At 44.1% G+C, this 14,157-nt stretch overlaps 1 protein-coding gene across 6 annotated transcripts in view; it reads right to left on the reverse strand.

Moving 5' to 3' along the window:
* Positions 1–14,157, reverse strand: part of ptprnb (protein tyrosine phosphatase receptor type Nb) — a 38,743-nt gene that overhangs the window by 14,686 nt on the left and 9,900 nt on the right. For 2 of the 6 annotated variants that reach the window (XR_008757194.1, XM_055908324.1), the window contains exons 3-10: positions 11,481–11,591; positions 11,067–11,172; positions 9,944–10,133; positions 7,768–8,125; positions 4,569–4,715; positions 1,610–1,644; positions 1,027–1,283; positions 470–556 (exon numbers count right to left, since the gene is read on the reverse strand). Coding sequence is in view for 5 of the 6 variants with exons in the window: in XM_055908324.1 (XP_055764299.1) it covers positions 470–556; positions 1,027–1,283; positions 1,610–1,644; positions 4,569–4,715; positions 7,768–8,125; positions 9,944–10,133; positions 11,067–11,172; positions 11,481–11,591 (1,291 nt within the window). In the remaining variant the exon portion in view is untranslated. The remainder of the gene's footprint in view (positions 1–469; positions 557–1,026; positions 1,284–1,609; positions 1,645–4,568; positions 4,716–7,767; positions 8,126–9,943; positions 10,134–11,066; positions 11,173–11,480; positions 11,592–14,157) is intronic. The other 4 variants (XM_055908326.1, XM_055908325.1, XM_055908327.1 and 1 more) reach the window with 4 other exon arrangements.

The raw sequence follows: 14,157 nt of genomic DNA on the forward strand, positions 1-14,157 counted from the left end.
CTGAGATGCCCTCTCCACACTGAGATGCCCCCTCCACACTGAGATTCCCCCTCCACAATGAGATGCTCCCTCTACACTGAGATGCCCCCTCCACACTGAGATTCCCCCTCCACACTGAGATGCTCCCTCCACACTGAGATGCCCCCTCCACACTGAGATGCCCCCTCCACACTGAGATGCCCACTCCACACTGAGATGCCCCCTCCACACTGAGATGCCCCCTCCACACTGAGATGCCCCCTCCACACTGAGATGCCCCCTCCACACTGAGATCTCCTGATCCTTTGATTTTACATGAATACGTTTATTTGACAATCAGGACGATGCACATTTATTAACATTTCTGTAAATGTGCCAGATTTAACCAGCCAACTAATTATCATCTGCTTATTATCAATTAGCAGGCAGCTAACTGTCATCTCTCCTCATTGGACCAGTCGGCCAGTGGGCCTCTATGCCTATAGCCTACCTGATGTTGATGAAAGAGCCAGTGGAGAGTGGGATCCTCTCAGCCAGGAGCCCCAGCAGACGCACCCCGTCGTACAGACTGAGGGGACTGCGGAGAAATACACATGCATTCATACACACGGACACACTCATACACACGGACACACTCATACACACTCATACACACTCATACAAACGGACACACTCATACACACTCATACACACTCATACAAATGGACACACTCATACACACGGACACACTCATACACACTCATACACACTCATACAAACGGACACACTCATACACACGGACACACTCATACATTCATACACACAGAGCACTGAAGAAAAAAGCAAAAGCACAAACACACACACATATACAGTACAACTGCAAGCAAAATCACAAACACAGATACACACACACACACACACACACACACACACACACACACACACACACACACACACACACACACACCATGCCATGCCATGTACAGTCAAAGACTCTGAGACCGACACGTAGACAGACAGACAGACGCTCCTACACCAACATTCCTGTGTTTATGAACGTTAGAAGACCTTTGGTTAGTGACGATGTAGCCGTATTCCTCCTTCACATGTGTGCTCCCTCCTGGTGCTTCTTTCTTCCCCTGTGTCTCTGTTTCCACCGGGGCCCCTGGCTCCTTCACACTGGCTCCCTCTGTGGCAGGAGGGGCCTCTACGGTGGGAGGGTTATCTGGAGAGGCTTGGAGCCCAGGGGGCGGGGCAGGAAGGGAGGTGGGGGCACCTAGCACGGGAGATTTGTCCACCTTGTGTGTCATGGCCCCCTCAGTGATCTGATGAGGAATAGGAGGAGGCACCAAACACTTTAACATTCATTATAATAGGATTTAATAAATACATGTTTCATTTGAATATTACTCCAGGATATGTAAAATAGACCACTGATTTCCTCAGATTGTGGATGTTCAGCCACCTACTGTTTGTTAGATGCAACAACAACACCCAGAGATCCTAATTATTGCCATTCTACATTTACTGTAAATGCCATTAACCTTGTATAAAAACAAAACATTTCACATTGTTAAATAAAGAACATTTATAAACCAAGAGCAATAATTTAATTTCTAGAGTTTTACTGGACTGTTTTATCTCAACTTACCTTCTTACGTGGGGCAGCACTGTTCCGGTATTTATCTGAAAAGCAAAGAATAAAGATTCTCATTACCTGACACACAGATAATAATTGTTTCAGTATCTGTAATTGCCACAGTATAATCCCACCACAAAATGTCACATTTTTCAGTCTCATTATTGGGTCAGGCCATTTTGTATAAAGATACTGCAGGTATTCCTGCAGTGTGTTGTGGTTCACAACTTGATTTCCTTTATTATATCACGGTATCTCATTTAATGAATGATACTAGTGACGTATACAATAGTCTTGCCTTTTGAGGCCACAACTTGGAAGGGTCTTTCTGTGTGGTGAAAAGACTGTGATTTCAGACAACATTTCAGTAAGGTGTTTGCTTTAAAGTGCTGGCCCAGTGAATTACACTACCAGTCAAAAGTTTTAGAACACCTACCCATTCAAAGGTTTTTCTTTATTTTTACATTGTAGAATAATACTGAAGACATCAAAACTATAAAATAACACATATGGAATCATGTAGTAACCAAAAAAGTGTTAAACAAATCAAAATATATTTTATATTTGAGATTCTTCAAATAGCCACCCTTTGCCTTGATGACAGCTTTGCACACTCTTGGCATTCTCTCAACCATCTTCATGAGGTAATCACCTGGAATGCATTTCTTTATTTTTTTTATTTTTATTTTTATTTAATTTTATCCCCTTTTCTCCCCAATTTTCGTGGTATCCAATCGCTAGTAATTACTATCTTGTCTCATCGCTACAAATCCCGTACGGGCTCGGGAGAGACGAAGGTCGAAAGCCATGCGTCCTCCGAGGCACAACCCAACCAAGCCGCACTGCTTCTTTAACACAGCGCGCCTCCAACCCGGAAGCCAGCCGCACCAATGTGTCGGAGGAAACACCGTGCACCTGGCCCCCTTGGTTAGCGCGCACTGCGCCCAGCCCGCCACAGGAGTCGCTGGAGCGCGATGAGACAAGGATATCCCTACCGGCCAAACCTTCCCTAACCCGGACGACGCTAGCCCAATTGTGCGTCGCCCCACGGACCTCCCGGTCGCGGCCGGCTGCGACAGAGCCTGGGGGCGAACCCAGAGACTCTGGTGGCACAGTTAGCACTGCGATGCAGTGCCCTAGACCACTGCGCCACCCGGGAGGCCCACCTGGAATGCATTTCAATCAAAGTTTCTTACATTTTCATTTACATTTAAGTCATTTAGCAGACGCTCTTATCCAGAGCGACTTCTTCAAGTGCAGTCGCAAAAACCATCAAGCGCTATGATTAAACTGGCTCTCATGAAGACCACCACAGGAAAGGAAGACCCAGAGTTACCTCTGCTGCAGAGGATAAATTAATTAGAGTTACCAGCCTCAGAAATTGCAGTCCAAATAAATTCTTCACAGAGTTCAAGTAACAAACAGATCTCAACATCAACTGTTCGGGGGAGACTGTGTGAATCAGGCCTTCATGGTCGAATTGCTGCAAAGAAACCACTACTAAAGGACACCAATAATAAGAAGAGACTTGCTTGGGCCAAGAAACACGAGCAATGGACATTAGACAGGTGGAAATCTGTCCTTTGGTCTGGAGTCCAAATTGGAGATTTTTGGTTCTAACAGCCGTGTCTTTGTGAGAACGGATGATCTCTGCATGTGTATTTCCCACCGTGAAGCACGGAGGAGGAGGTGTTATTGTGTGCGGGTGCTTTGCTGGTGACACTGTCTGTGATTTATTTAGAATTCAAGGCACACTTAACCAGCATAGCTACCACAGCATTCTGCAGGGATACGCCATTTGATGCGTTGCACAACGCATCACCGGGGGGAAACTACCTGCCCTCCAGGACACCTACACCACCCCGATGTCACAGGAAGGCCAAAAAGATCATCAAGGACAACAACCACCCGAGCCACTGCCTGTTCACACCGCTACCATCCAGAAGGCGAGGTCAGTACAGGTGCATCAAAGCTGGGACAGAGAGACTGAAAAACAGCTTCTATCTCAAGGCCATCAGACTGCTAAACAGCAATCACTAACTCAGAGAGGCTGCTGCCTACAATGAGACCCAATCACTGGCCACTTTAATAAATGGATCACTAGTCACCTTATACAATGCACTCTAAATAATGCCCCTTTAATAATGTTTGCATATCTTACATTACTCATATCATATGTATATACTGCATTTTATACTATCTATTGCACCTTGCCTATGCCACTCGGCCTTCGCTCATTCATATATTTAAATGTACATATTCTCATTCACCCCTTTAGATTTGTGTGTATTAGGTAGTTGTTGGGGAATTGTTAGATTACTTTTTAGATATTACTGCACTGTCGGAACTAGAAGCAAAAGCATTTCGCTACACTCGCATTAACATCTGTTAACCATGTGTATGTGACCAATAAGATTTGATTTGATCCCATCGGGTGGGACTATCATTTGTTTTTCAACAGGACAATTACCTGACACACCTCCAGGGTGTGTAAGGGCTATTTTATCAAGAAGGAGAGTGATGGAGAGTTGCATCAGATGACCTGGCCTCCACAATCCCCCGACCTCAACCAAATTGAGATGGTTTGGGATGAGTCGGACCTCAGAGTGAAGGAAAAGCAGCCAACAAGTGTTCAATATATGTGGGAACTCCTTCAAGACTGTTGGAAAAGGATTCTAGGTGAAGCTGGTTGAGAGAATGCCAAGAGTGTACAAAGCTGTGATCAAGGCAGAGGGTGGCTATTTGAAGAATCTCAAATATAAAATATATTTTGTTTTGTTTAACACTTTTTTTGGTTACTACATGATTCCATATGTGTTATTTCATAATTTTGATGTCTTCACTATTATTCTACAATGTAGAAAATAGTAAAAATAAAGAAAAACCCTTCAATGGGTAGGTGTTCGAAAACCTTTGACCCGTAGTGTAGTGCTTTGACAGGGTTCAGCTGCATGCCAGCGCTCTGACAAACCTGCTGTGTCGGTGCCCAAGTTAGTAGCACTCTCCATCTGCAGCTGTTTCAGTGCTGCAGGCAGGTTGGCCAGCTGTGGAGGGGTTAAGTCCTTCATATCGATGCCATAGTGGTCCAGGAGCAGAGCCAGTTTCTGCATGGAGTCATCTGAACAAACAGACAGGGTCATACAGAGTTAGAAGTGAGAGGTCAACAGGCAGGTGATGAAAAAATTACAGCAGGCCAGACATTAGGCATCCAGTGTCTCAGCCACAGCAAGCAAGAACATAAAATAAAAAAATCCTATAGACAGGGGCGCTGTATGGGGGGGGGGGTTAGGGGGCTAGGACGATTCTAAGGGCCTGTGACTGACAGGGCCCTTAAAAAATATTACAACATTAGGTTAAGAAAAATCTATATTAAATGATTAACCTATCATCATTAATATAATATTTTATTTACAATGTACTAATAAACTAACGGTTTATTTTTCTTTTCTTGTTTTTGGCAAAAAGTAAACATCCAGAGAGCCTCTGTATTGCCCAACCCCCCTATTTACAGGAAATGGTTTGATCCTGCCCCCAGGACATTTAGACAGGTCAAAATTCACAAGGCACTACAGAGGGTAGTGCGAACAGCCCATTACATCACTGGGGCCAAGCTTCCTGCCATCCAGGACCTCTATACCAGGCGGTGTCAGAGGAAGGCCCTAAAAACTGTCAAAGACTCCAGCCACCCTAGTCATAGACTGTTCTCTCTGCTACCACACGGCAAGCGGTACCGGAGAGCCAAGTCTAGGACCAAGAGGCTTCTAAACAGCTTCTACCTCAAAGCCACAAGACTCCTGAACATCTAGTCTAATGGCTACCCAGACACTTCGCATAAAATAATACAATTTAATTTGATTTGAAACCAAGCGCGGTAGGTACTTGCTAGCAGTGAATTGCGAGTGACGAGTGCCGGTGGAGCATCATGTCTCAGTTTCCTAAAGAAAAATCTGGCTTCCAAAAACAAAATGAAAGAAAAGAAAGACAGGAGAGAGAAAAGGGCGACAGTATGTCACCCAATTTTTCCCAAAAGAAGGTGGGTGTAGTCCGTGAGTGGTGGAAATGAACCTGTTAGCTTCGTCCATAGTGAAATAAGCTACTTTTGCTCCCTTAACATTAGTTACATAATATCTTCACAGAGAATTCTGAGTGTTTACATTTCGCTCCTCTTTTAGCCGACATTTAATCAATGCAGGCAAACTTTTAGCAAGCTATTCATACTGAATCAGTTGTCCCTGCCCCTGCCTGGTGCCAGGCCCAACAGATGCAGCTTCCGGCTCAGCAGCCCTGTCTCCCCATCCCCACACCCCTAAACCAGCCCTACTCCCAACAGAAGGAGGTGAGCAGCATTGTGTTGACACATGTCAGTTGGCATAATTGCAGGTACTGCAATGCATTGAGGACAGGAATGTGATTCTCCAGTCAGGAAAAATCTCACTTGACACAGAGGCAGCCAATATCAGAGGCTTAAAGAAAGAGATGCAGTCTCTTAGAAATGGATGGGAGTCTCTCCTGTCTGAGGCAACACTGATTGCTACGCAAATGGATGTTGCACCTCAATTTAGCAAGAAACACAGCCGCCAGAGGAAAAGGAAGAGATTCCATGGTGAGACCTCTCAAGAGGAGACAGCTCAGGACAGTGCAGCAACGCTGTTTCAGAACACAGTGTTTTTTACTGCTATGGACAACATCATAAGTGACTTGGACACTAGGTTCCACACCACTGCAAAACACTTTGAATCATTTTCTGCTCTTCTGAAAGTTGGGCAGATTAGTGAGGATAAAGTCCCTTCTGTGTTCCAACCACTGATCATGAGGTATTCCAGAGATCTTACACCGGAGTTTCAACATGAAGTAAGACACCGGAACACTGTATTTGCTGCCACTTTCCCCCCTAACTTGTCCCCTCTTGGTCTCCTGAATGCAATTTGTAAGATGCAGCTTGCAAAGCATTTTTGGAGAAGTGTGCATTGCTTTGCGTATATTTTTGTTGGCAAGAGAGTTCAGTAAGCTAAAACTAATAAAAAACTATTTGAGGTCCACTATGTCCCAGGACAGGCTTTGCAGTCTTGCCATGCTGTCCATTGAGTCAGTTAGCTAGAAAGCTGTACTGACTTGATCAGTGACTTTGCTAGCAAGAAGGCTCAGCGCTAGGCCCTTGGTGAGTAAGGCTGAGCAAGGGCCAGTGATAAGTGTTAAATGGCAGGGCTATGGATATTGGATCACTACACACATGATGCCCACAGACTGAGAACAAGATATAACTCAAAGTAATGGCTGGATTGCCATAAAATTTGTTGCGTACAATCAAGACCCCAAGTGGAAGAAACCTATTGATTTGGTGACCTCTTGACCTTTCCTCTAGCACCACCATCAGGCCTTTTCATTTCCATTTTGCTTTCCATTTCTACTTTTACAGCTTCTTATTTTATGTATACTTAGTTTAGAAATCTGCTGCTTATTTTATTATTTTGTTTGTTATATCATCCTATAGATGATAATGTTAATTTATTTTAATTGAAGAGGTTCATGTATATTTAAGTTATATTTATTTTAAGTTATTCATTAATGTTATGAGAATTTTCCATTGAAGAATTTTCCAATTAAAATTACATTTAGACTGTAAAAGATGGAACATTTCTTATTGAGGGTATCAGTCTTGCATCAAATAGTGAATTCCACTGTATGCAGAATGTTGCATGCATGTCTGCACAGTGTTATATTTTCACAGCTCACTGTCAGTAAATATTGGACTACAAGAGAGTTGCAAGCCTGCAAAGCTAGAGTTATTTAAAGCTTTGAATGGGTCGATTGGGTTCTGGAGGTATGTGGTTACAGCAATTGCGCAGGGTTGGTGTGGCCTGTGGTGGTGGGGCCCAATGTGATATATTTTCATGTGGCGCCCACCCACCCACCCACCCACCCACCCACCCACCCAGTGGAGGCTGCTGTGGGGAGAACTGCTCATAATAATGGCTGGAACAGAGTGAATGGAATGGCATAAAACATGGAAACCATGGAAACCATGCATTTGATGTATCTTTGACACTATTCCATTGATTCCGCTCCAGTCATTGCCACGAGCCCGTCCTCCCCAATTAAGGTGCCACCAACCTCCTGTGACACACACAAAACCCACCCCCCCACACACACACTGACTGCCACACACTCACCATCTAATCCAGCCAGCGATCCGTAGTCCTTCTGAGCTTTCCTCTGCGTTTGATCCAGCTGCTGCTGCTTGCGGACCTCCACGTCCTGCTGGGAAACGTAGTCCTCTGCGTAGTCCAGAGGGAAGTCCAGGTCCTGGTACAAGGGAGAGGTAGAGATCGGTGTTGCTGCCCCATGGTGGCGGGAGGCCGGCTGGGCGGGGGAGGAGAGGTACAGGGAGACCAGGTCCTGGAGCACCTGGCGGTCTCGGTCCTGGGGGCGGGACCCTTTACCCCCGGCGTGAGAAGAAGGGCGGGGGAAACCACCACCCTCCAGAGAGTTAAGAGAGCGCTCCTCGTCATCCTGGTAACCATACTGCTGCTTAATAAACCCATAAATAGACACAGAGATGCCCTCTGGGAAAAGGAATTGATACAATCTACTGTATTTGTATTTATTATGGATCCCCATTAGCTTCCTGGGGTCCAGCAAAATTAAGGCAGTTTATACAATTTTAAAAACATTACAATACATTCACAGATTTCACAACCCACTGTATGCCCTCAGGCCCCTACTCTACAACTACCACATATCTACAGTACTAAATCCATGTGAACGTGTGTGTATAGTGCTTATGTTATCATATGTGTGTGTATGCATGTGTCTGTGCCTATGTTTGTGTTGCTTCACAGTCCCCGCTGTTCCATAAGGTGTATTTTTACCTGTTTTTAAAAATCTAACTTTACTGCTTGCATCAGTTACCTGATGTGGAGTAGAGTTCCATGGCTCTATGCATTTTTTAATTAAAAAAAAAATTAAAATGTAACCTTTATTTAACTAGACAAGTCAGTTAAGAACAAATTCTTATTTACAATGACAGCTTACCGGGGAACAGTGGGTTAACTGCCTTGTTCAGGGGCAGAATGACAGATTTTGACCTTGTCAGCACGGGGATTCAATCCAGAAACCTTTCGGTTACTGGACCAACTTTCTAATCACCAGGCTACCTGCCGCCCCATGTAGTTCTGTGCACCTCCCATAGTCTGTTCTGGACTTGGGGACTGTGAAGAGACCTCGTGGCATGTCTTGTGGGGTATTATATGGTATTTATCTAGAGTGTATTTATATCATAGTATCTATCTACTGTAGAGATTAAGTGTATTTACACCATACTACTCATAGTTATATAGTATCTATCTACAGTGTATTTATATCATAGTTATATGGTATCTATCTACAGTGTATTTATATCATAGTTATATGGTATCTATCTACAGTGTATTTACACCATACTACTCATAGTTATATGGTATCTATCTACAGTGTATTTATATCATAGTTATATGGTATCTATCTACAGTGTATTTATATCATAGTTATATGGTATCTATCTACAGTGTATTTATATCATAGTTATATGGTATCTATCTACAGTGTATTTATATCATAGTTATATGGTATCTATCTACAGTGTATTTACACCATACTACTCATAGTTATATGGTATCTATCTACAGTGTATTTATATCATAGTTATATGATATCTATCTACAGTGTATTTATATCATAGTTATATGGTATCTATCTACAGTTTATTTATATCATAGTTATATGGTATCTATCTACAGTGTATTTACACCATACTGCTCATAGTTATATGGTATCTATCTACAGTGTATTTACACCATACTACTCATAGTTATATGGTATCTATCTACAGTGTATTTATATCATAGTTATATGATATCTATCTACAGTGTATTTATATCATAGTTATATGGTATCTATCTACAGTTTATTTATATCATAGTTATATGGTATCTATCTACAGTGTATTTACACCATACTACTCATAGTTATATGGTATCTATCTACAGTGTATTTACATCATACGACTCATAGTTATATGGTATCTATGTACAGTGTATTTATATCATAGTTATATAGTATCTATGTACTGTATATACATTCATACACACATGAACTGTATGTGGTAATAGTAGTCATGTGTATGAATGTATATATAGTAGATAGATACCATATAACTATGATATAAATACACTGTAGATAGATACCATATAACTGTGAGTCGTATGATATAAATTCACTCTAGATGTGTGTGTGTGTGTGTGTGTGTGTGTGTGTGTGTGTGTGTGTGTGTGTGTGTGTGTGTGTGTGTGTGTGTGTGTCCATTCCCACCTGGCGGTAGGTGTAAGGGTCCAGAGTTTGCATGTGGAGGGACTGGGAGTCCTTGGGGGGATCCACGATCATGTAGTCCAGGTAACTCTGCATCAGGTCTGGGTTGGGATCGTCCCCTTGAACCTTGGTCCTGGAGCTGGGAGGATACTGCATCTTGGAAAGACGGGCATTCTGCACAGGTTCTGAGGACCTGAGAGATACAGTATGAATGGAGAATATCAGAATAAGGCCAACCCCTTAGCACTTGCAAACCCTCATAGGGAACATAGCTTCCCTCACTCACAATAACTCAACTTCCAAGTCATCCTGCACCTGTCTAAAAATGGCTTCCCTCTACTGCAGGAGTATTTGACCACAGTCCTCTGAGGATGGCTTCCATCTACTGCAGGAGTATTTGACCACAGTCCTCTGAGGATGGCTTCCATCTACTGCAGGAGTATTTGACTCCAGTCCTCTGAGGATGGCTTCCATCTAGAGCAGGAGTATTTGACCACAGTCCTCTGAGGATGGCTTCCCTCTACTGCAGGAGTATTTGACTCCAGTCCTCTGAGGATGGCTTCCCTCTACTGCAGGAGTATTTGACTCCAGTCCTCTGAGGGCCACTTTCTCTAACAACATTTTAATGTGACTTAGTCTACTTGTGCTGTATGTCAGACTCTCAGTGACAGTAACTGACTGTCTGGGTAGGTCACTCCTCAATGGGACCACAATGGAAATAAGTATCTGAATGAATTGTGCTATTCCGACCACGTTTAAAAAAATATACATGTATTGTGTGTATATGTTTTTAACTGACAAATAAAACCAACCAATCAATCAACTACCAGTGGAAGAGAGAGACGAAGAGGCGGTGGCCTGTCCCTCAGAGGCGGTGGCCTGTCCCTCAGAGGCGGTGGCCTGTCCCTCATGGACTGGATTTGAAACATCTCTTCTCTAACTCAAAGCTCTGCTTCTGGGGTTTTCTAAAGGTCTCTTTCTAATCTCACAACCGTTCCTGGCTGCTATTACAAAACAGTTCCCCCATTGAGTCACAGACCTTCCTGTGAAAATCTGCAGATAATAAATGGAACAGATGTAATTATAGATTTGCTTTTAATTATAGTCAACAGAGCAGGAGACTCACTGAGACGAGGGGTTGTCATGCCGTCCAGACGGGGGGCGAGTCAGTGAAACACGGCTCAGCTCCTTGCGAATGACGTACTGGGTGATGTCATCCTGCCAGGACAATCCTGCACAGCCATAGGCCGATACAGATGTCAATCACAGTAGTCATAGATATAACCTGGTAACTTGAGGAGTGTGATCTTATAGAGCCCTCAGCCCTGTTGCCGTGGTAGCAGATGATACCTGATTATCTGTTCATTATCTTTACCACCATCACTAAGGTAACAGTTGACTTTTACAACCACACTCTGAACCTAACAACCTTTGTGGGAATGGGTTAGTGAGTATGCATGGAGTATGGATATGTCTATATGTGTGTTTGTGTGTGTGTGTGTGTGTGTGTGTGTGTACACGTGTGTGTAACTTTAATTACCTTGCATCATCAGTTCCTTGAGCACTTCCTGTAGTCTGTGCAGCACAGGCACTGACACCTCATACAGAACCCTCTCCTGCTGGGGCAGCAGACATTGGCCAAACAGCCCATCTACAGAATATAGAGAACACAGCAGAACACATCAGAACCCTCTCCTGTGGCCAAACAGCCAACCTACGGAGTACAGAGAACAGATCAGAACCCAACAGAACCCTCTAATGCTGGGGCAGCAGATACTGGCCAAACAGCCCATCTACAGAGTACAGAGAACACATCAGAACCCTCTCCTGCTGGGGCTGCAGACATATCTACAAAGCACAGAGAACACAGCAGAACACACACACGCATGCATGCACATAAACACACATATGCACGCGCACACAACTATGGTGATGTACTATGGTGATGTTTGTAGATGTGTGAGTGGGTCTCGATGAGTCATCGCCCAGCTCTATTCTCTCTCTCACCCATTCTCTCTAACATACACATGGGGGAGAGACACTGCCGTCAGCCGGGTGATGTCACTGTTGCCATGGAAACGATGGGAAAGAGACGTGATTGGTTAAGAGCAGGTTGACGGAGAGAGGCCGTGTGTTTACACACCGATGCTCAGAGTGTGCCTCATCGTACATGAAGGCACACATGCTCACACACACTTGCAAACACATTTGCACACATGCAGTTCTGTAGACAAAAGTCAGGAAACACATGACAACTGCCATTGAGTTAATTGAGTATGAATAATGTAGTATGTCCTATAAGACAGTAGAACACCTGCCCATCACAACAGTTGAACTGGTTAACGTCATTATATGCCTGAGGTCCCAAATGGCACCCTATTCCCTATATAGTGCACTACCTCTGCCCAGGGTCCATAGAATAGGGTGCCATTTGGGATGCACCCTGGAACAGGGGAGCAAATATCATTTTAAAGACAGGATGTGACTGGTTACAGATTAAACAACAGATTCCAAGAGACAAGGGATGTGAGACAAGGTGGGTGAAACAAGGGGGGTGAAACACGGGGGGGATGAGACAAGGGGGGTGGAACAAGGGGGGTGAAACAAGGGGGGATGAGACAAGGGGGGTGGAACAAGGAGGGGATGAGACAAGGGGGGTGGAACAAGGGGGGTGAGACAAGGGGGGTGGAACAAGGGGGGTGAAACAAGGGGGGTGAAACAAGGAGGGTGAAACACGGGGGGGATGAGACAAGGGGGGTGGAACAAGGGGGGTGAAACACGGGAGGGATGAGACAAGGGGGGTGAAACAAGGAGGGTGAAACACGGGGGGATGAGACAAGGGGGGTGAAACAAGGAGGGTGAAACACGGGGGGATGAGACAAGTGGGGTGGAACAAGGAGGGTGAAACACGGGGGGGATGAGACAAGGGGGGTGGAACAAGGGGGGTGAAACAAGGGGGGATGAGACAAGGGGGAATGAGACAAGGGGGGTGGGACAAGGGGAGTGAGACAAGGGGGGTGAATGAAGGAGGGAAGACATAACGGACGAGGGGGGAAGGAAAGAGATACAGGGTTCAATGTGTGCTGTAGGTTTTACTCTTAGCGGACTGTTTGTTTTAATACAGGGTGTCAAACTCTAGTCCTCCAACGCAGAGAGGAAGAGGCGAAGAGAGAGGGTTTACTCCACCCAAAGTCTGTCCAAGAAAATAAAACCAGGAAGTGAGGAATTTTTGTGTGGAGATCAATAAGAGAGTGTTGAATTTGGTCAACACACATTTTTATTGCTAATTTGCTACGTGAGGCTTATTCGATCGAATAGAGGTTTCGTAATGGTTAGGTTGTTATGAATGAACTGACATAAGTGGACACATGTAGCATTTTGGCAACTTTATATGGAGTTTTGCCTGTTGTTCACAAGCGTATCTGTCCTCTGATTGGCTAGAATAGTGCCACCTAACACAAATGACTGATGATTGGCTGAGAGAAATTGATGATAAAATGATTGTGGGGGCTGTCTTGTTCGACTTCAGTGCAGCTTTTGACATTATTATGTTATGGCTTTACACCCCCTGCTATAATGTGGTTAAAGAGTTACTTGTCTAACATAACACGGAGGGTGTTCTTTAATGGAAGCCTATCAAATATAATCCAGTTAGAATCAGGAATTCCCCAGGGTAGTTGTTTAGGTCCCTTGCTTTTTCAATTTTTACTTTGAGTAAAGCCAGAGTTTCTATGTATGCGGATGACTCAACACTATACACGTCAGCTACTACAGTGACTGAAATGACTGCAACACTCAACAAAGAGCTGCAGTTAGTTTCAGAGTGTGTGGCAAGGAATAAGCCCTAAATATTTCTAAAACTAAAAGCATTGTATTTGGAACAAAACCCTCACTAAACCCTAAACCTCAATTAAATCTTGTAATAAATAATGTGGAAATTGAGCAAGTTGAGATGACTTAACTGCTTGGAGAAACACTAGATTGTAAACTGTCATGGACAAAACATATTGATGCAGTAGTAGCTAAGATGGGGAGAAGTCTGTCCATAATAAAGCACTGCTCTGCCTTCATAACAACACTATCAACAAGGCAGGTCCTACAGGCGCTAGTTTTGTCACACCTTGACTACTGTTCAGTAGTGTGGTCAGGAGCCACAAAAAAGGACTTCAGAAAATTGCAATTGGCTCAGAACAGGGCAGCACAGCTGGCCCTTGGAT

Source organism: Salvelinus fontinalis, chromosome 41 (genome assembly GCF_029448725.1).
Source record: "Salvelinus fontinalis isolate EN_2023a chromosome 41, ASM2944872v1, whole genome shotgun sequence".
In the NCBI taxonomy this organism is placed as follows: domain Eukaryota; kingdom Metazoa; phylum Chordata; class Actinopteri; order Salmoniformes; family Salmonidae; genus Salvelinus; species Salvelinus fontinalis.